This window comes from Podarcis pityusensis (genome assembly GCF_964106645.2).
Source record: "Podarcis pityusensis genome assembly, chromosome: 1".
In the NCBI taxonomy this organism is placed as follows: Eukaryota; Metazoa; Chordata; class Lepidosauria; order Squamata; family Lacertidae; genus Podarcis; species Podarcis pityusensis.
Window position 1 is genome coordinate 5,850,802 of NC_138028.1, and position 23,203 is coordinate 5,874,004.

General features: G+C 46.7%; 1 protein-coding gene across 1 annotated transcript; it reads left to right on the forward strand.

Moving 5' to 3' along the window:
- Nucleotides 1–3,900: 3,900 nt before the first annotated feature.
- MAPK1IP1L (mitogen-activated protein kinase 1 interacting protein 1 like) lies at nucleotides 3,901–23,201 on the forward strand. The gene is made up of 4 exons (XM_080992918.1): nucleotides 3,901–4,037; nucleotides 16,556–16,583; nucleotides 18,487–19,194; nucleotides 20,723–23,201. Exons 2-4 carry the CDS (start codon nucleotides 16,560–16,562, stop codon nucleotides 20,732–20,734), a joined length of 744 nt encoding a protein of 247 aa, XP_080849044.1. The 5' UTR covers nucleotides 3,901–4,037; nucleotides 16,556–16,559; the 3' UTR covers nucleotides 20,735–23,201.
- Nucleotides 23,202–23,203: the final 2 nt, after the last annotated feature.

The following is a 23,203-nucleotide window of genomic DNA, read 5'->3' on the forward strand; positions in this document are numbered from 1 at the left end:
GGCTACTGGGGATAAGGGAGGGGACCTTGTTAATGCAATTTACGAAAGTTCAGAGGCAGCAGGACCACCCACCCCCCTGCCCCACTTTCCCATCAAACAGCCCCTTGAGCAGGCCCATTCGGAACAAATTGCTTCAGAGTGCTCTGCGCCCCCCCTGCCTTGCAGCAAGTTTGCAGCAAGTCTAATTTATCACCGAAATGTCTATAAAATTCCCTGAGGGAGACCGGTTGCAGTTCCCCAAATGCCCCTCTGCAGCCTAATCTCTTCCTTTGTTCATAAATGGAAAAAAAGGAACCGGTGGGTATTACATTAATAGCCCTGAGAGTCGGAAGAATTAGGCGATTTCCATGGAATTCACTGGATTTGCTACTGCCGTCATAAATATCCCCAAGGGGTCGGGGAGGGGGCTGGGAGGCCCAGTTATTTATACTGCATTAGCAAAGCCATATTTGGAGAGCATGTTAAGCTGACAGTATGTTAAGCAGAATCGAGTCAGTTCGATAGCAAAGGCGTTGCCCAGTGTTTTTTTTAATGGGGGTACGCATACCCCTAAACATTTTGTGAATCTAAGTTTGGCCTCGATGAGGGGCAGTGTTTCAATATGAGTAGGAAAATGAGAGTTTCCCTAAACATTTTTTAAGAAAAAAAGCACTGGCGTTGCCTATTGGTCAGAATGACGGTATTAAGGTCACGGCAGAGGGATGGTGTAATAATAATAATTATGAAGATGATGATGATGATGTTAATAGGCAGTTTGCAAAGCATGAAAGAAACAAGATTCTGCCCAGTCTAAAATATGTATTCCATGCTTCTTGTCCCCTTCCCCATTTTTGCAAACTTGGTTAGGCTGAAAGAGTGAGAATATCCCACAGTAAACTTTGTCATGAACCAGGAATTCAAACCCTGGTTCTCCGTAGCTCAGGTCCAAAGCTCTAGCCACTGTACAAAACGGCCCCTATTGCCAAGTGTACTTGTAATAATAATAATAATAATAATAATAATAATAATAATAATTTATTACTTATACCCCGCCCATCTGGCTGAGTTTCCCCAGCTACTCTGGGCGGTTCCCAATCGAGTGTTAAAAACTGAAATATACTCGGAGTCGAGAGTGGATTTCATGCTCTTTATTCAGCTCATAGTGGTGAGGAGCAATGGAAGTTCGCCCAGAATGTCTGCTTATATACATTATTTACACAATGGGCCCCACGTGATTGGCTAATTCCGGGATTCACCTGTAGGCCAATCAGGTTGCGGATTCACTTCCACCTGGGGCTGGATTGGGTGGCTCCTGTGGACCAATCAGACTGTTGCATTCTGGATCCTATTGTTCTAGGACCAATCTGACTGCTGGATCCTATTCCAATCAGACATTTTGGATCCTGTTCAACTCAGTACATAACAAAAACAATATAGCATTAAAAACAATACAGCATTATATTCCATTCACTTTTGTTTCGTAGAAATGAGCAGCAGCCCCTTGAGGATTAAATCCCACCCCCTCCATGACAAAAAGCTTTGAGCGCATCATTATTAATACACTTAATGCAACAGGGATTAATGCAATTATCAGCCTGGATTTCCTTTTCCTGCTGGCTGATGGCATGTTGAAACGAGAGTGCTTTGTGCCCGCGCCTGTGGAACGCCAGAAGGGAAGGAGCCATACCCTCCTCACTTTCAACAATTGTTAATTATTTCTAAATTTGCATCTCTCAATATAAATCAGCATGTGGATCATGCAAACCTGTGTCGTTTTTTATCGCACGGCCCAGCAGAGAGCATTCCACAGCTCCAAGGAAGCAAGGAAGAATTCTGTGCTTCCTGCAAGGCGGAATGTAACTCTGGACTTTCTCAGATGATCTCAAGTCACAGGGAAGTTCATCTGGGAACAGGCACTGAGATATCCCAGAACAGCACTATATCTAGGTCAAAGAAGGCTTAAAGGGACCAGAAGCACACTGCTAATCATCAATAACACAATTTCAGTGAAATATGACCACACCAGCCCACGCACGTCAGGTGGTGGCATTCTGGACTGACTAGTGATTTAAATTGTGATTTAAATCGATTTGATTTAAATCGATTTGATTTAAATCAAATGCACCCTGACCAACATGGCAATTTTTTGTCTTCTCCAGAAGTTTTTCCAGCTGTGCTGATTTGGGGTTTACCCCTTTTGGGGCCAACATGGTTAATTATTATTATTATTATTATTATTATTATTATTATATTTATTTATACCCCACCTTTTTCCCTGATAGGACTGTAGGCCGCCAGGGCTTCTGCCATAATAAATGTAGTCTTTCTAATATTTTTTTTAAAAAGTTTTAATTTATTTAACATGATTGTTACAAAATCTAAGCAAAATATTGCAAATACATACATATATATTTCAAATAAGCACATATATATGAAAAAAGGAACAAAAGGGGGAGGAGAAGAAAAGAAAAAAGAAGAAAAGAAAAAAGAAGAAAAAATAAAGAGAAAAGAAGAAGAAGAAAAGTTGGAAGAAAATGTAGTCTTTCTGACAGGCTTCACTGATCTGGTGCCCTCTAGATGTTTTGGGCAACTCAGCCAGCTAGTAGCAAAAACTAGCAAAAACTGTAGTTCAAACACTCCGCTTAAATCCACCAAAGCACTTTGGTGTAGTGGTTAAGAGCGGTGGACTCGTAATCTGGTGAACGGGTTCGCTTCCCCGCTCCTCCACATGCAGCTGCTGGGTGACCTTGGGCTAGTCACACTTCTCTGAAGTCTCTCAGCCCCACTCACCTCACAGAGTGTTTGTTGTGGGGGAGGAAGACTTGTTTGTAACTGGACTTAACTGTCAAGGGTTCCTTTACCATTGTTGTTGCTTTTGAGAGGGCATCAGATTGCACTGTAGCAACAAAATTGTTGTTGTTTAGTCGTTTAGTCGTGTCCGACTCTTCGTGACCCCATGGACCAGAGCACGCCAGGCACTCCTGTCTTCCACTGCCTCCCGCAGTTTGGTCAAGCTCATGTTGGTAGCTTCGAGAACACTGTCCAACCATCTCGTCCTCTGTCGTCCCCTTCTCCTTGGGCCCTCCATCTTTCCCAACATCAGGGTCTTTTCTTCTCATGAGGTGGCCAAAGTCTTGGAGCCTCAGCTTCAGGATCTGTCCTTCCAGTGAGCACTCAGGGCTGATTTCTTTCAGAATGGAAGGAGCACTCAGGGCTGATTTCCTTCAGAATGGAGAGGTTTGATCTTCTTGCAGTCCATGGGACTCTCCAGAGTCTCCTCCAGCACCAGAATTCAAAAGCATCAATTCTTCGGCAATCAGCCTTCTTGATGGTCCAGCTCTCACTTCCATACATCACTAATTCTATAATAGTGTTGTGTGTGTCTATATAATATGTGTGTGTATATCATAGAATTATATATGTGTGTGTGTATATTCTATGATATACACACACATATTATATAGACACACACCACACTATTATATTTTAGATAGAGAGCTGGATAGACACACACACACACACACACACACACACACGTGTGTGTGTGTGTGTATATATATATATATATATGCAGCTCTTAAAAAGTACCACTCAAGGTACTGAGTTCGAAACCTCCCCGACCCACCCGAGATACGCGCACTTCCCTCCTCCGGCCAGCAGGGGGCACCACAGAGGCTCCACCTCTTCCGGCGGCGCCGGCGCATGGGTGAGGGCGGGGCTGTTTTCCCCCCTGCCGTCACGTGTCCCCTGCGAGGGGCGGGGGAGAGACTGGGAGCGACTTCTTCGACGGAGGGGGCGGGGCTCAACTCCGCGCCTGCTCGCTGGCGAAGGCAGCGGGGCAGCGTCACGTGATCAGGCCCCTCCCCCCTTTCCCTCGCTTGCGACGCGAGAGCGAGGCTCGTTTCCGCTTCCGCTTCCGGTTGGCTAAGGAGGGCGTAGCGGTGGTCTGGAGAAAGCGAGGCTCATTTCCGCTTCCGGCTGCTTCAGGAAGGGCATTGAGGGAAGAGGCGGAGGAGAAGCGGCGTCTGTGGCGGGGCTTCCTCGACGCGCGCGCCCAGGTAGGCCCAGACATGGGGGGGGGAAGGGGCCCGGCTGAGGCGAGGGAGGGGCGGTGGGGAGGGAAGGGGCGGCCCTCGTGGGAACGGAGAGCGGCCCCCGGCAGCTCCAGCCTCCCTTCGCCCCTCGGGCTCCCCGGTCCCTTTGTTGATTTGCTTCAGGAAATCTGCACCCCGCCTGGTCATAGGGCCGAAAGCAACCTCAAAGCGGTTCCCAAAAAATTAAGACCAGAACGGCGAAATGTTACTACAGTGGTACCTCAGGTTACAGACGCTTCAGGTTCCAGACTCCGCTAAGCCAGAAATAGTGCTTCAGGTTAAGAACTTTGCTTCAGGATGAGAACAGAAATCGCGTGGCGGCGGCGGGAGGCCCCATTAGCTAAAGTGGTGCTTCAGGTTCAGAACAGTTTCAGGTTAAGGACCGACCTCCGGAACGAATTAAGTACTTAACCTGAGGTACCACTGTATTATTATTATTATCATCATCATCATCATCATCATCACAATCATCATCATCAATGTTTCTTACGGCAAACAGCCAGTATACTAAATCCAGAATTTCTGACAGTAAAAACGATGAGCATGGGATTTAACAATCAATATGCTATTTAAGTGGAATAATACTAATATTATCATCAATGTTTATTGTGGCAAACAGCATACTAAAACCGGAGTTTCTGCATAGTTCTTCACATAGACAATAAAAACGATCAGCATGGGATTTAACAATATACTAATTAAGTGGAATAAAAATAATAATATTTAGTATTTATACCCTGCCCGTGGTTCCTGCACATAGAAAATCATAATAAAACATCAGACATTAAAAACTTCCAAATTCAGAAATCGAGAAAGACCCACAGCCCCACTTTGACACAGACCAAAAGTTAAAATGCGAAAGCAGGTTAAAGTCGTCTCAGCTTTCCGAGCACCTGGGCAGGCTTGCCTAAACAGGAATGTTTTCGGTTGGAAGATTCCCTCTGAATTTCTGTTGGTAGGGAGTTCCACAAGACTGGGCCCATGGTAATGAAGGATCTACTTTTTGTTGCCGTCAGATGACCCTCAATGACTTGGGTCAACAACACTCCTGATCTCATCGGTAGAGCTGGAGTGCAAGGGTTTGGGTGACCCATGGTCAGTTTTGCTCCCCAGTCAGTTGTCTCTCTCGTTTATTATTAGTGTTACTACTACAGCTACATACTGCCCTGGAAAAGGTTTTGAGAAGGGCAACCAAAATAATCAAGGAGAGAGAGAGAGAGATAGTTCTTTTTATTTAATCTTGTTGAAGCCATTACAAAAGATAGATCAAGGGGGTGGAGCAATGCACACATCTCCCCCCCCCAAAAAAAGGTTGCTGCATTTGGTGCTTTTTTCAGTTTAGAAGAAAGGTTGGACAATGTGTGTGTGATAGGAGCATACAAGATTATGCATGGTGTGGGAAAAGCAGATAGTGTGAAGTTTTCATTTTCATGATATCAAAACTCTTTAGGACACCTGAGGCAGCTGAATATTGGAAGCGTCAGGATAAAGTACAAGCGCTCATTCCTGCAAGAGGCAGTAATGGCTTCCAACTTCAATGGCTTTAAAAGAGAGATGATTTATTGGAAGATAGGCCCCTTGTCAATGGCTCCTAGCCATAATGGCTATGTTCTCACCCCAGTGTTGGAGGCAGTATGCCTCTGAATACCATTTGCAAGTGGCATAGCTGTCAACTTTTCCCTTTTCTTGCGAGGAATCCTATTCGGAATAAGGGAATTTCTCTTTAAAAAAGCTATGAAGTGGGGGAGGGTTGTTGTTCTGTAAGCACCTGTTTAGCCTCTGTGAGAACAACTAGATGGACAGCTGGCTTGATCCAGAAAGATATCTGGTTGGCAACTGTGAGAACAGGCCTCCTCCAGCAGGGTGGTCTTTTGTTCTTATGGCTCGTGTTCTTAAAGACAGTAGATATGGCAAGCCTCGATTCCAACACAGGTGCTGGGGAAATAGAGTCGATAGGGGAAGAATATGTTGTTATTTTAACGACATGCAGTGGGGGGGGCGTGGCGGCTGGGAGAGTCCTGAGCTGAGGACCAAGTAGTCCCCATGTCTCCATCGTACATATGCCTCAGGTACATCACCTTAGCCTGTAGTAAGGGGGGGGGGTGTTGGGGAAAGCCATGATACTTCTTTACCTTGTAGCCTTATGTAAGGATTAAGGAGGAAATACCTTTGAGCAATCTAAGCTCTACATCAGTGGTTTATCAATCCATGAGTGCAGGCTGAAGTAAGCCATGGAAACCGAAGTGACCCGGCTGGGTGCTTATTGGAGTAAGGAAGAAGCCCTGCATATCCTTGGTGATAAATCCTTGAGGACCTAAATATAGGTCAATGATCGCACCCCTGGGGAGGAAGTAAAGTTGCATGGAAATTACCTGAGGCATCCCAAGCTACAGCTGACTAGTGTGTGGGAATCCCTGAGTATCACCATTTGCCAGAAACCACAGCCCTGTCCCTGTGCTTGGAATGCCTGGCAAAGTTGCGATGAGGATGCTAGCCCTTTGTTATGAGAGGAGATTGAAGAAAAATTATTTCTGGCCTGACTGTGCTGGCTGCCAATTACCGTATTTTTCGCTCTATAGGAGGCACTTTTTCCCCTCCAAAAATGAAGGGGAAATGTGTCTGCGTCCTATGGAGCGAATGCAGGCTTTCCCGGGCTTCCTGCAGCTCCGCGCCACCCTCCGGATCCCGGCGCGAAGCCGCGTGGGGCTCCAGAGGGTAGCACGGAGCTGCCTGCGCTCCAGGGCTTCTTGCAGCTCCGCGCGGGGCTCCGGAGGGTGGCGCGGAGCTGCCTGCGCTCCAGGGCTTCTTGCAGCTCCGCGCCACCCTCCAGACCCCCGCGCGAAGCCGCGCGGGGCTCCGGAGGATGGCGCGGAGCTGCCTGCGCTCCAGGGCTTCCTGCAGCTCCGCGCCACCCTCCCGATCCCGGCGCGAATCCGTGCGGGGCTCCGGAGAGTAGCGCAGAGCTGCCTGCATTCCGAAGCCTGGTGCGCACTGAAGAGCGCGCCCGGGCTTCGCGCACCTCTCCGCAAGCCTGGGGAGACCGGCTCGGTTCCCTAGGCTTGCGGATAGCAGGCTGTTCTGGGGGCTGGGGTCGGGGGAAGCTCGGGCTTCCCCCGCGCCTGCCCCGTGCCTGGGGAGGGATTTTTTTTTCTTTATTTCCCCCCCCCCAAAAAAAAATTAGGTACCTTGAACGCACCTTGTTTTAGAGGGAGAGAACAAGAAAAAAAAATTTTCCCTGTTCTCCCCCTCCTATGATCCGGTGCGTCCTATGGTCCGCTGCGTCCAATGGAGCGAAAAATACGGTAGTTTCTGGGCCCAATTAAAAGTGCTGTTTATGGCCTATAAATCCTTAAACAGCTTAGGACTGCAATACAGTAAGCCCTCAACTTACGCAGATATAACTTGTGCACATTCAGCTTCACACATTTGGCAAAAAACAAATTAAAAGGGGGAAAGCATTCGCGGAAAAAAGACTTAGCCCCCCCCCCCCCCCGCTATTGAACCCAGTATGTTTTGACTATAGACGATTTTGGCTTTAGGCACAATCCCCGAAAGATGACTCCCACATAAGGTGCGGGTTTACTGTACCTCAGGGACCACCTTTCCCCATATGAACTGACCCAGACCCTGTGATCATCATCACCTGAGGCCCTTATTCATGTGCCCCTTCCACAAGAGGTCTGGAGGGCAGCAACACAATAAACGGGCCTTTTCTATGGTGGCTCCCCACTTGTGGAATTCTCTCTCTGGTGAGGCTTGCCTCGCACCTTCATTACTTATCTTTAGGTGCCAAATATTAACATTCCTCTTTTCCCAGGCCTTTGGCCTTTTAAACTGCTTAGTTTGTTATTTTGTTATGCATTTTTGTGTTTTTATACTGTAAACCATCCTGTGATCCTTGGAGGAAAGGCAGTATATAAATTTAATTAATTAGTAGTAGTAGTAGTAGTTTCTATCTAGGAAAAAACCAAAACCACTCTCATGCATCAAGACACTGATACAAAGTGTTGCTGGCAATTGTAAATGAGATGCTGTAGCTGTGGGGCTTGGAATTTAGCCATGTTTACTAGAAAGTAAATGCTAGTGAGTTCTGCTGCCAGAGGAGTGCGCCTAGAATTACAGCTGTGATACCATCACAGGTCTCCATGTCACTCTTCTCTCTAATACCTAAAGAATAGCTGTTCTTTCTCTGCTGGCACACCCTTTAGTGTTTGTGTGTATAAAGATCAGGTACCGTATTTTTCGCACCATAGGACGCACCGGAAAATAGGACGCACTTTGTTTTAGAGGGGGGAGAACAAGGAAAAAATATTCTCCCCCTCTCTGCCCAGCGCCCCTTCAGCGAAGTGGCAGGAGGCACTGTGCAGAGAGGGGGAGAACTTTCCCCCTCTTGTTTTCCCGCTCTAAAACAAGGTGCCGTTTAAGGTGCGTTCAGGCGGCTACCTTGGAAGCCTGGAGAGCGAGAGGGGTCAGTGTGCACTGACCCCTCTCGCTCTCCAGGCTTCAGGTTCCTTTCGACCTGCTCTTTGGGGCTGGCGGGGGGAAGCCCACCACCAGCCCCAAAGAGCAGGTCAGGGAGCAGCGGAAAGGCGCAGCGGAGAGGCTCCTGCCATATCCGTGCGTCACCTCTCCAGCCGGGAGAGGGTCGCGGGGCTCTGGCTTCTTTAGCCCCGCACATGCTCTCCCGGCTGGAGAGGTGACGTGCGGCTATGGCAGGAGCCTCAATAGCCGCACGTCACCTCTGCAGCCGGGAGAGGGTTGCGGGGGGCTGCTTTAGCCCCGCGCGCGCTCTCCCGGCTGAAGAGGTGACGCGCGGCTATGGCAGGAGCCTCAATAGCCGCACGTCACCTCTCCAGCGGGGAGAGGGTCGCGGGGTGCTTCTTTAGCCCCGCGTGCGCTCTCCCGGCTGGAGAGGTGACGCGGGGCTGTAGAGGCTCCTGCCATAGCCGCGCGTCACCTCTCCAGCCGGGAGAGGGTCGCGGGGCTATGGCGTCTTTGCTCCATAGGACGCACACACATTTTCCCTTCATTTTTGAAGGGGAAAAAGTGCGTCCTATAGAGCGAAAAATACGGTATGCCCTCTTGCTTTGCTGTTTGTTAACACACAAGCTTTATAAACTTCATGGAGACCCACGATCAATATTTGCACTCCTGTGGCAATCTAGAAAGCAAGCTGTCGCCGTACGTGTTAACGTACACTGTATGGATTGTGAATCCCTACTGCAACATTCAGTAGACGTCTAAAGTACCTCTCTGTTTCTGTAATGCTTTTCGTACCACAGCATTCTGCATCTCTAGGACCAAATCGGATGGAAAATGCTCCCCCCCTTCCACTTCAAATCATGTGGGGGCCTCAGGTGTTTTCTATCACTTACTGAAGGGTTTTTTTCAGGCGTAGGGTGAGGGTGTTCTGGCACGTCCAGAAATGGCTTATTCAAAAACAGTTTCCAGTTAAATGATAGTTTTTCCCTCCCTCCCGTTCCCTAGGGCTCAGTATGTTTAAGCAATAATGCAGTATGTTGGTGCATTTCCTTATTTTTTATTTGGGTTTGTGACATAATAATAATAATTTATCATTTATACCCCGCCCATCTGGCTGGGTTTCCCCATCATCATGGTTCTTACGTAAATAACTGACCACAGTTTTCCATTCTGCTAGGATGATTCCTTCCACCTAAGATTATTTTGTAGGGCAAGGTTTAATGAGACACTTAAAACTGAAACTGCACCACCTCTGGAGATACTCGTTGATCACCAGTGCTGTTTTGCTTCTAGTGAAGTGGTGCCAAATGGTTGCCAACAATGAAACAATTTAAGCTAAGCCATGAGGGAATTGAGACAATTTAGCTCTGTGTTGTCTGCTGAGATTTCAGCAGCTAGACAATTTGCAGACAAGAAGAATAACACAGGATTCCAGATACGCTATCGTTTGTTCATAGGTAGGTATGATTATGTGTTGTGAAGAGGTCGGCTAGTTGGTCCTTTGAATGCATCAGAATCACGTTTCTCTCCCTCGGAAGCTTTTACTGCTGTTTCTAACAAACCACGGTTTAGTATTTTGTTCTAACCCAAGCAAACTGGGTTGTCTTGCTGAAACAGACAAACTTCAATCCTTGCTTTATGAACCTTACTTGTTTCAGTAAACCATAGTTAAAATGAACTTCAAGGTTGGACGTACCGCTAAACTGTGGCCAATTGAAAACGGAGGCAAAGGCTTTTGATCCCCTTATGTTTTTTTTTTAAATAATATTTATTAAGATTTTCAAAAAAAAAAGAAAATACAGAAAGCAAGAATTAAAATACGTTCATAGCCTTATTTTCATATATCCACTTTCTGGGACTCCCCCCTTCCCCCACCCCTACCATATTCCTTTTTCATATTGTTGGCTCCACAAGCTCTCAGTTCTAATTAAAAACTTAATTTGTTTAAACCATTATTCGAATTTAAAATTTCTACACTCCACATCAATACCCTTAATAAAACACAAAAAATTTCTTTCCCAGGGCCCACCCCATTTTCATTCCACAATTTCCCTTTTTTTAATAATAAAAACACCCCACATAATAAAAGTATCAGAAATAAGAAATAAAGAGTATAATAGATGAGACAAAGCCAGTTCAAAAAAAGAAGTTAACAAGCCTTTGGATTTTAGTTCTCCCCCCCTGTCCCCGGTTTAATTTCCCCCTGACCACCAAACCATGTTATCCGCCTGGGATTCTTACAATCCATAAATCACCTATTTCCCCCAACTCCTTGCTGGTTTTTTTTTTTTTTCTTTTTTCTCTTTCATAATTATTTTTAGAACACTTAACTTCAGATCTTTAATAAAGCTCCCCCCATTGTTCTTTCCAAATTGTAGTCCAGTTTCCTCTTGTTCCGCTGCTGAAACGTTCTAATTCAGAAGCTTAGTAAGTCTGCAGGGATTATTGTTATTCAGGAGCAAAAAACTTGCGTTCAGTCCCTTCCTTTCTTCAATAGAAAATTCTATTGTCTCCTTTAGCTGAACACCCTGTAGACAAAATATTATTTCCGTTTCGCAGCTTTCCCAGAAGATAACCAGTCCTGTAAAATTCCAATGGTATTTTTTTCACTTACGACCATCTTTGTAATGTCCCGAAACTCCTCTAGGGGGATTGTTATAACTTTGTCTTCTCTAGTCCAAAAGTCCGATTGTTATCCATGTTTTCGCCATTTTGTATCCAAGTTTTAACAAGTTGTAGCAAATTGTAACAAATTTAGCCAGCAAAGTTCTCATAATAAAATCCTCTCTGCTTTCCGACTTTGACAGCTACTTTGACAGCTGTCAAAATCTCCGACTCTTTTCACCAGGCTCTCTCTTCAATCACCCCGGTTCCCAGGGGGGGGGGGTTACGTTTCTTCTCCCTCAGTTCATCCTCCAGCACAGTTCTTATGATTCCCCATCGTGGAATTCTTAATTTTTATCAGCAATACAAATCTTTTTGGACCTTGGTTTCCCCGTCCTTGTCTTGAAAGGTTTACAATAGGGGGGGGGACTGACTTCCTTTTTGGATCCCCCCCCGCTCGTATCCAATTCAAAAAGAAATTCTTTTTTTTCCTCCTTTTAAACCCAGTTTCCAAATTACTCACGGGTTGTTGTCTGAAAGTCCGAATTTTCAATAGAAAGAAGTCAGCGCTCTCCGCCGGATGGCATGCGGCTGCGCTCGGCAGGGATAGCAGAGGACTCAAAGCACCACGCTTCTCCCCGGCACCCGATCTGTAGCCTTTAAAAAGGCTCCTTCACGAGTCGGGAGGGCGCTAGCGGTGCCAGCCGAGTCTCCATGTCCACGACCCTCGTGGCCGTGGTTTTTAAGGGTCCCCGCATCGCCGGTGCGGTAGGACCCAGCCCCTGCCGAGCAGGCTCCCTCCGGAGCTCGGAGGGAGTCCGCCATTCGGCGATGGCGCCAACCCGGAAGTCGGCTTTTGATCCCCTTATGGTCAGGGGAGGAAGGTCATGTGAGAGCCTGAGACTTGTCCGGGTTCAATCCCATAATGATAAACCATAGTTTATCTTGACACTCTATGGGCTGAAGGATATGAGACAGTGATTCACCCTGCTCTGACCAAAGGATCAGATCAGCAAAGAAGATTCTTGGAATAGCATTAAACCAGAGCAGGTCAAAACTTGGTTGGGGTTGCTTCCTGGTCTGATCAACAAGAGAGCTTAGCTTGCTGTCGTCACCCTGTTCTCTCAGATTTCATTTGCCCCTGCCTTATTTGAGCACTTCCTCCAACCCACTAACATGTCCCTACCACAAAAGTATCCAAAAGTCCTGGGGAAGTTGTGCAGCCAGGCTGAATTAGTTTCAGTCGCTTGCGTGCACTTGTTTTATAATCCAGTTTCACTGTTGCAGAATTCCTGGCTTCCCTTGGTGGGTGCGGCTGTGTAGCTAGTACCAAGGACCTTTGCATCTCTGTCATTCTGGTCATAGCTGTGCCAATCCAAGGCTTAGTCAGCAGCTGGCTTAAAGGTCTTGCCTCTCTCCTCCATTCCCCTTCCTCATTCATGGCATGGGTGTGGCAGCACAGAGGTCATCAAAGCAATTAGTGCTGAGAAGCTGTTCTATTTTTAGGCTTTGCCTGAGTGTTGATCAGGATGGGGAGGGAGGAATAACTCTTGGATACACTCCTCTGCTAGAGTAATTCAGTATTTCTGTTACTTCCCTGCTTCTCTTCTTGGAAACTAAGGGTTGCTGTTGTCTGACTAGACCCATTGGGACTAATGGACCTAAGTTTGCCTTGTCCACTGGCTCCAGTAGCTCTGCTTTGAGTAGGACCAACATTGCGTACAAATTCAGAAGAAAGAAATGTTACACACACATATGCAAGTGTGAATAAGAATGGAGCCTTCTGCCAAGAGATCTGTCCCAGCCAATATTTGTATCTTGCACAAGTGCCTCTACTGCACTTAAGATATTAAGCTCATCAGGGACACGGGTGGCGCTGTGGTCTTAACCACTGAGCCTCCTGGGCTTGCCGATCGGAAGGTCGGCAGTTCGAATCCCTGCAACGGAGTGAGCTCCCGCTGCTCTGTCCCAGCTCCTGCCAACCTAGCAGTTCGAAAGCACGGCAGCGCAAGTAGATAAATAGGTACCGCTGCGGCAGGAAGATAAACTGCATTTCCATGCACTCTGGCTTCCATCACGGTGTTCCTTTGCTCCAGAAGCGGTTTAGTCCTGCTGGCCGCATGACCTGGAAAGCTGTCTGCGGACAAACGCCGGCTCCCTCGGCCTGAAAACGAGATGAGCGCCACAACCCCATAGTCGCCTTTGACAGGACGTAACTGTTAGAATTTCAGCTCCGGTCGTCCGAGCTGATACGGCTCATCTTCCTTTGATCCCAGCAGAGCATTAAAACAACAAAGTCCACAACGGAAGGATAAGGCAGGTATGGGCTACATTGCTATACTTTATTACTAAGCTATACAGAGAGCAAAGAAAAACACATCTCCTCTCTATGAGAGCAGAGAGCAACTGAACAAAAGAAACGAAAGAACAAAGGGAACAGGAAACCAGTAACATCACATCCCGTCTCCCTTTCCCGTGAGAATCCAACAGTATCTGGACTTTCTGGAATGTAAACAGTCCTGTGACTGCAAGGAGCTGCTCAGTGAGAGAAACAGAAACTAACAATAACTGTCCAGGGGTCCTTTACCTTTTTACATATTAAGAGCATAGGCAAACTCTGGCCCTCCAGATGTTTGGAACTATACCCATCATCCCTGACCACTGGTCCTGTTAGCTAGGGATGGTGAGAATTGTAGTCCCAAACATCTGGAGCGCCAGAGTTTGCCTATGCCTGATCAAGAAGATTCCTGCTGCGCCAGACCAAGGGCATCCTGTTCTCACAGCGGCCAGCTGTATGCCCATGGGAAGCCCACAAGCAGGACCTGGGCACAACCGCAGTCCCCCTTACCTACATTTCCCGTGCAAGTGGTATTCCTAGGTAGACTGCCTCTGATATTATGGGTACTTGATATTGGTCCGGATGGGTTGTAGGACGTCCTGTGCATCAGGGGATTCAGCGGGGCTCCTCTGTGTTCCCCCATTGGGTGGGGTGGGGTGGGGTGGTTTTGCCACTCCTCTCTGGATTCCTCATTACCCCAGTTATGTTAGGATGACCAGAATGGGTGGATCACATGGAAAATAGGAGTATGCTAAATTTGGGGGGAGCATCTGCTCGTGCTCTTAACTGTAATTAAGGGTTCTTTAAGAACAACTACCTTCCATATGTACCCTCCTGGATCTTCTGTTCAGCATAATATATAAGGCATTGTTTTCAGGTTTGGCAACTGGGCCCAAGACCTTAGCCTCTTCCATTGTGCCTCTTTGGAGTGCCTTCCCCAGGGAGGGCCAAATGACCCCACTGCTATATGCCGGCTGGTGCCAGATGAAGACCCAGATCTCTAGGGAGGCTTTTGAGGGAAGCGGAATGGATGGAGGATTGTTGTCTGTTCTTGTTTTCCCTGCTGATCTGCTGAACTTTCTGGATGCCTGTTTTGATTACTGATTCTACTGTTGAAACTTAACTGTTTAGCTCATGGTTTGATTGTGCTTGTTGTACGTTTTCAACACTTCCTCAGGGGAAGAAATATGGGATAGATTTTTCTCAAGTTATTGTGCAGCATTTAAAGGGGTAAATGGCAGTGGCAGATGCTCAGGAAGGGGGGGGGTGGCAAAGGTTCTGAGGGTGGGAATAGTTCGTTGCAAATTGCAAGCATTCAATTGTGTATTGCTCAGTGTTAAATGCTGACCCAATAACTGATGTGCCGTCAGCAGATTTACTGACACAGTTGTGTCAATTGCCTTTAAAGGCAGAACTTCTTGCTAAACACAGGTAGCTCCGGCTACCTTGACCCTGGAGAGTTTGTTCTTCTGACGTTAGTACAGTGGTGCCTCGCAAGACGAAATTAATTCGTTCCGCGAGTTTTGTCGTCTTGCGATTTTTTCGTCTTGCGAAGCACGGTGTCGGGAAAGTTTTGGAAAAGCTTCAAAAATCTTATTCCAAGATCTTTAAAAACCTCAAAAAAGGCTACCACACCGCGTTCTATGAGTTGCTCCTCGAAGCAAAGTCGCAACTGTATTAACGGTGTTAAGAAAAAGAAACAAACTTGCAAGATGTTTCCGTCTTGCGAAGCAGCTCAAAAAACAAAAAACCCTTTCGTCTAGCGAGTTTTTTGTCTTGCGAGGCATTCGTCTTGCGAGGTACCACTGTATTGTGATGGTTCCATTGTTTTTCTTTTGTGATGCTCTTCCTGGCTGGGGACTCAGTCCTTATTCAAGGGTCTTAGTCAGAATCTTTTATCCTAGGGAAAAGGGATGTTGTCTCCTAAGACTCAAATGAGCAGCAAGCGCTCACTTCAACTGGTCCCTTGCACTAACATGGGGCCCTTTTCATTCGCAGTGATACAGGGACCTTTTTATCCAGCAGAAATAGGCAGCAGCTGCTTTTGTCTAGTGCAGTGATGGCTAAACTTGGCCTGCCAGCTGTTTTGGGACTACAATTCCCATCATCCCTGACCACTGGTCCTGTTAACAAGGGATGATGGGAGTTGTAGTCCCAAAACAGCTGGAGGGCCAAGTCTGGCCATCACTACGTCTAGCGGGTCCAACCAGTAAGATGATTTGTGGTTTTACAAGATGCTACCAATGTTGGGTGGGGTTGTTTGGATTTATACAAACGTTGCATGTGACTTCTTTCTTTCCCTTTAATGATATTGTGTATTTATGTTTTTAACTGTACCTCTGGTAACAAGTGACTAATAAGTCCCATTAATAATAATACTGACGCTGATGGCACTGATATGGTGGCTGCGGGCAGTGACTCTCAAATACAGTCGTACCTTGGATCTCAAACTGCTTAGTTGCCAAACGTTTCAGAGAGATCGAAAACAGGAAGTGAGTGTTCTGGTTTTCGAATGATTTTCAGAAGCCAAACGTCCGGCACGGCTTCTGCAGCTCCTGAAGACAATTGGAAGTCGTGCCTTGGTTTTTGAACGGTTCCGGGAGTCGAACGGACTCCTGGAACTCATTCTTTTTGGCAGCCAAGGTGCGAATGTAGTGGTTTGTAGGAACCTAGTTCTTTCTTTCTTTTAAATCCTTTATTAGGCATAGCACACCACACAGTAACAAACAAACATCATATACAGACTGTATAAAATACGGGCTCAGCGAACACAATTTATCCCAGTCCTATTCTTAACTCCAAGAAATAAATCGATGTACATAGATAATATAATACAACAACACAGCAACATCACCTACCATTAAAAACCACTAAGTCTCTTTATCATGGCCCATTCTTAGGAACCTAGTTGATGGTGAAGGTGGCTGAGTATGCAAAGGGTTAATGACGTGCAGTTCAAGAACTCTCATTTGTGCACCAAAATGCGCTTCCTCTAAATTACATGCCTGCTATAGTCTGAAATTCTGCATTAAACCAATCTCATTTATTTCTTTTACAGGAAAATGTCAGCTGCTGACGACTTCTCGGTAAGTCTTCCAAGTTGGCTACTTTCTAAGTTGCAACCAGGGGATTTGATTTAAATCAAATTGATTTAAATCACTAGTCAGTAAGACTTGATTTAAATCATTTTTTTACAGAAATACTCATTCTTGCTGCTATAATCTTAATATTTACAACCATATGAAGGTTTCATTTTTGGAATAAATTCTCAGAGTAGTTTTTACAGTTATATAAAAAATTACTGATTTGGTTATACTATTAGAAATACATAGTCAGATAATTATGAAATTATTGTGAGGTTTAATAAGTTAACTTTATATTTGGACAACTTTTCTGCTGTATATTTAAATAACCATTTATTTAACAGAAACAGCAACATTATAGCATATGCATCCATGTTTGTTAACTGATGTGGTTAAACGGGTTTTTTTATTAAAAAAAACTTAAACTGAGTTTTGGGCACCCATGAAAAACTTAAAACAAATCCTTATTTCCTGATGAATAGCCTTTGGACTATAATGTAACTTAAATAGAAAGCTATATTTAGAAAGATTTCCCCCAAAAAAGCATTTTATTTTAAAAATCCAATTTAAATTTTAAAAAATCATATTTTTTATTTTTTTTAAAAAAAAATCAATGATTTTTATCTACCCTGGCTGCAACCAATGTGTGAATGTATCAAGACCAATTCCGATGTTTGAATGGATGATGGTGTGTATTCCAATGCAAACCCAATAGCTGAATTTTTTATGGGGAAAGAAGCACATTAAGTTGCTATAGCTTTTTACACTGACCCTTGAATGTTACTGTTGAACTGCTTCATTTTGTTAATGCAGTTAACCTCCCCCATCCCACATAATGTTAGTGGTTAATCTCTTCCCACTGGGACTATAACCTGCGTTGTTGGGCGGGAGAGGTTGAGATTGTCCTTCTGACAAGTGTGTGGTTGGAGCCCTGATAAGAGGAGGCAGAAGGTTTAAGAGAAAGCTTTTCCGAAGAAGGGAAGGCAGGGCCTAAACCATGGAGACATCCTGACAAACTGGAATGCAGAGGCGACGTCGGCAGCAGAACAAATGTGGAATGGAGGGAGGGAGAGAATAGGCAGGCAACCATGGACTGGAAATGGCCTGAACAATTGTGACCCACCAGTAAGCTATGTGGGTTTGCAGAAAAATTCCCAGTGCCCCAAATCAACAGAGACCGGACTAAGTGCAATTGTCTTACTTATAACAACACTTTTTAAGGTATAATGACAAACCTCACCCTCCCACAATATATAAGGGTCTGGTGAGTTCTGTTTCAGTGTATCTGAAGAAGTGTGCATGCACACAAAAGCTCATACCAAGAACAAACGTAGTTGGTCTCTTAGGTGCTACTGGACAAATTTTTCTTTTTTATATATATCTCAACACTTTTTAAAAGTGCTTTGTTAAAATTTCCAAGCTGTCTAAATAGTTCCCCCCCCTTAATAATGAACAGTGTTTGAGCTGATGTGCTTACCTGGGGGAAATTTGAGAAAAGCACACTTAACCCGGCAAGTTCACACATTAACTTGGAAGTGGTTTTACTGGGATACTTAAGAGTTGACCATTGATCGCCTTAACCTTCTTTAAAGAACAGTAAAGCGGAGGTGCTGAAATCTTGGTGGGTCACAGCGAGAAGCTGGCCGCCCCAGAGTCGGGTCAGGACTCACCGGTAGAGAATTTGCTGTGGAAAGGCACAGTGAGTTCCCCCATGTCTTGAATCTGGTGTCCTTCGATGGTGGGATGAGCAAGGAAGGTATCAAAACAGTCTAGAGAGAGATGAGAGGTTGTTCGTATGTGGCTGATGCCACAGATGGTGGTGGTGATGATGATGATGATAAAGTGTAGGCTCCTCTGGTGGAGTAGCAACAGTGGTGGAGTCTCACCCCGTGTTTCGTTTTCCTAGCTGGCGGATGCTCTCCCGGACGCGTCTCCTGCCAAGAACGCCTCCTTGGGCAACACGAAACCTGCTCAGCAGCCCGGCCAGCCCCCCCAAGCCTGGCCCGCTTCCAACCCCTGGAACAACCCGCCAAGCGCTCCCCCCGCGGCAATGTCGGGGCTGCCTCCCAGCACGTCCACCTCCAACGTCCCTTTTGGACCCCCTCCCACGGGAATGTACCCTTCCCTCCCCCCCGGAGCCCCTGCCCCCTTCCCACCTCCTGGGTCGGCTTGCCCCCCTCCCGGCACCCCTTACCCGCCCCCAGGCCCTGCCCCACCTGGCCAGTACCCTCCTCCAAACATGTCCTTCCCAGAACTCCCCAGGCCCTACGGGGGCCCAGCAGAGCCGGCTGCGCCCCCTGCTGCCGCCGTCGGGCCGTGGGGGTCCATGTCTGCCGGAGGAGGGTGGGGGCCCGCCGTGGGGGGCCAGTACCCTGCGCCTAGTGTGCCGTACCCACCCCCAGGGCCGTATTCCACTCCCACCCAGGCACCGGGGGCCGCTCCTACAGTGCCGTGGGGCGCCGTCCCCCCCGGACCATGGGGGCCTTCGCCACCAGCCCCATTTCCCCCGCCCACAGGGTCCTATCCGGCTCCAGGACTGTACCCAACGCCGCCGAATCCTTACCAAGTGCCACCTGCGCCCGCTGGAGCTCCGTCCATGCCGGGGGGCCTTCATGTGAGTACAGAAAGCTGCTGCTTCTTCTCCTAACAGTCCCTTCATTTGCAGCTCAGCTTTAGAAATGTCCTCCCCCAATTGCTGTGCTTCATCAGAGCCAGCGAACCTCTTCAGAGGCAGCTGTTGAATTGCAGCTTTTAATTTGATAAGCTTTATTTTTCCTTATTCTATTTATTTGGGGTTTTTATTTATTTATTAGATTGATATACCGTCCCTTCATCAAAAGATCTCGGGGGTGGTTCACAAGATAAAAATACAAGATAAAAGCGCAAATTGTTAGAACAGAAACATCAAAAGAGTAACCCTCCCTCCCTGATCTTCTAAGAGAAGCTTTTCCATGGCAGCTTGTCTTAGGAATCCCTGCGTATCACAAAGAATCTTGGGGTGTTTTCTGGAGTGCCCTATGACGCGTAGTGTCTTGTTCTGCCCTGCATCATCTTCTTGCGGTGGCCAACCGGATGCCTGTGCGAATCCTGCCAGCTGTCAGGAGCTCGTCCTACACTCGAGTAGGACCCTGGCATAGACACATGCCCGACTGGCATGTTCTCGCCCTCCTGGTCAATCATTCGGGAGCTTCAAAATCTTACTTCTCCCCGAACATCTCAGCGACCGATGCCAACAGACACTGGCACACTTAGGGATCTGCAGAGTCTACGCAGCTTGCGTAACAGAATTCAGCAACTCAGCATTTTGGCTAATCTACTTTATTTACATATAAACACACACGGAGCACTGCAACGTGGCTCCCTCTATCTCTAGCATCAGACAGCAGAGAAAAAGAACAAAGGACAATAGTCCCACTTCACGGAACACAGTAACACAAACATCCTGTCTCCGTCAATTCCCACTCTGGAGTCAAAACATACACCGTCATGTGATAGACAACAATCCCATGACTGCAATCATGGAGCAGCCCCCTCCCCACCTGTGATTCCAATGCAGCTGGCATCCTAGCAGCTCCCACAGGGAAGGGAGAACATCCCAATTGTAGCCAGCAATGGGCAGCAACCTGCTGTTGGGGGTGGGAAATAGCCATGGATGCATTGCTAAGTCCAGATCGTGGCCTCTTCTGTCCATTTCAGTGAGTCACATTTAGGGCCCTTATGCTTCAGGGAAAAAACCTATTGGTGAGTGACAATGGTCTAAAAAAACAGGGAATCTCTAGGCATGGCTTCTGCTGGTCAGAGGGTGTGATTTCCGTATGCAACACTAATCCTATCCCCATAGCATGTTCTGTAGTCACTGCAAGAACAGCCCTGGTAGCATCATTTTTTAAAAAGAAAAGAATCTGCTGCCTGTCTAACACTGTCCTTTTCCCCATGCAGATAATAAACTGGCCTCAGTCGCACACAATAGGCTCGGATATAGATTTAGATCTGTTGAGAGAAATGCGCGTTTAATGGCTTTGCACATTTGTCAACCCCTCAACCCTTCGTCTGGCTCCTGGAGCAAACCCTCAGTGGTTTGATCTTGGAACTGCAGAATCTGACTGACCTCTCTCTCTCTCTCTCTTTATTCTTTTCCCCAGCCTTACCGTTGAACTTGTGCCGGGCTGATGAAGTGCAGTCTCCTCACCTACAACTGCTATTTACAAGAGAAGTTAAACATTCGTTTTCTGTAACCTTTTGGAGTCTCAAAAGAGCTCGCTCGCCTTCTGCCTGCTCATCTGAGGCACGGAGGAGGATTCTGCGTAAGCTGGACTCTGTTCAAATGCTGAAGTAACCTTTTTGTTTGTCAGTGAATTAGGATAAAACATGCCCCAGCTGCCCGATCCTTGTTTGGGAGGTGAGGACCCCACCTTGGAATATGTGGCTGTTTGCCCAGAGAGTTAGGACTGCTCCAGGATAGTCCAGGAATTTGATGGAAGACCTGGACCCATCGCCATTGCTGGACTTGTGTCTGTGTGTTCAGGTTATTCAAGTCAATTCAATAAACTCGGTGTATTCTGGAGAAATTCTTGGACAGATAGGCTAGACACATTACGAGTCACTCATCAAACTGAAAAGAAGCAAACCATGTTAATCTGGAGGCAGTTCTCCACATCGCATTCAATTTATCTTAGCCATGTTCTGGGAGATAGTTGGCAGAGATTTAGATCTGACACTTGATGTCTAGCCTCCAGGCAGCTGTGAGCATCGTTGCACCGCCCAATTTAGGTGTTCGGGCAGTTCGGATAGATCATTCTGAGGGGCTAGTCTGCCAGCTGATTTAGACTTCACTGTTTTCATTAAGAGAATGGATTTTCCCTCTGAAATGGTCCACATATTAAATCTAGAACTGCCATTGGGTTGACTGATGAGCCCTGATAACTTTTTGGTTGTTTTTGTCCTTCAGATGGAATTAAAATGTTTATTGTAGGGAGGAGGCAGGAATCTGACCAGAATAATCCTCTTCTTGCTTAGTGGCTCCAGAACCCATGGTCCTTGCATAACCGCTGCCCTCACTTGGGAACCGATGGTGTCTATTATCAGAACTCCACAAAGCGCAGTTGTACAGTTCTTCACCTGAGTGCTGTCATCTTATTCCCAAATCAAATGGCAGAGTCTAAAATTGGATTAAATAGGAAGGTCGTTCTGCAGTGGGGGGTGTCTCCTGAAGTCTATTCTCAGGCCATCTTGGTTCAACAAAGTAAATTGCGTATAGCCAACACCGGGCAGTGGCTGCAACAGCAGTTTTAACTTGCCTGTGTGTGTACTTTTCCCTTCCATTCTGGCTTCTCAGAGTTCGTCCCTAGGCTTAAGTAAACCTCTTCTTCAGACAGCCCCTGTAGGGATGGCACCATGTGCTCATCTGGTTGCTGTTGGCGTCAGCAATGTTGCAGGACAGGACAGCCTTGCCAGTAAACCCACAGTTTAGTTGCCTGCAAAACCAGCTGTGTTGTCTGTTTGACAAACCTCTGTCTGCTCATCCAAAGGATTCATAGGCAAGTGACCATTTAGAAGCCATCTGTGGGAAATGGCTCTGCAAGAGGGCATCCTGTGGCTCATCGGTGTCTCACCCCTGAGAATTGCAAGGCTGGGTAGAGTAGAGATGAGGATGGAGATGTTCTTCTCTAGCGGCCGCAAAAAAAAAAAAAAAATACTGGTTAATCATGGCAGGACTAGGTTTCCCTTTGGGTTCCTTCCGACTCTACGATTCTGTGCTGTGGAGTGGACATGGAACAGGGAGTTTAAACAAACAAAATTTAAAAAATCTGCATGTGTGGAATGGAGGGGCCTTTCCAGTCTGTGCTTGTGTAAGTTTGTGGCAAGCGTTTATTTCCCCTTGGCTGCATGCCTTCCTTCCATGTTGCACTTCTCTGATGGGCATATTGCACCCTCCCAGAAATTCAGAGCCTAGTATTTTCTTGGTTGTGGGGAAGGGAGAATGCATTCTGCCGCCGCCCCCCCCCCCCCCCGGCTAGCACATTCATTGTTGTTGTGATTTGCTCGGTGGTATGTGACTTTGCAACACCCGCAACTATCGGATATTGTTCAGTGTGGTAATTGAGGTTAGTGACCGGGGACAATTCCCCTCTCCATCCCCAACTCCACCAGTTTTGTCAAGAACTCCAAGCCTAATAAACCCTGAAGTAAAAGTCCTGCTAACCTTTCAAAAAAAAAGAAAGAAGCAACCTTTGGTTTTATGTTCTAATATGGCTCTTTGAAGTCTGTGTGCTGTGCTGCTTCTGTGCTAGAAATCCCCTCCCTGCGTGCACATTCAGCAAAGTTATTTGTTCTCCTGTTTAGATGGGATGCATTATTGGCACTGAACAGGGACTTGCCAAAGTATGCAAAAGCTAAAATGAAGCGTGGGCACGCATTGACCTGTGGAAAGGCCCCAGAATCACCGTTTAGCACTTGGGAGTCGTTTACCGTATTTGCCATTCCATCAGGTTTTGGACAGGGCGGGAGTGGTTTGTTCCAGGTCCGAAGCGTGCGATCTTCTGAGGTGTGCAGGAGAGAAATGCGAATGTACCTTCCATAGACCAGCTTAAGACGACCCACGTGTATGTCTTCTGTGTGCTTTT

Coding starts and splice junctions, on each gene's coding strand:
- MAPK1IP1L (XM_080992918.1), top strand. CDS start 16,560: ATGTCAGCTGCTGACGACTTCTCG. Junction 16,584..18,486: donor CAGCTGCTGACGACTTCTCG/GTAAGTCTTCCA, acceptor TCGTTTTCCTAG/CTGGCGGATGCTCTCCCGGA.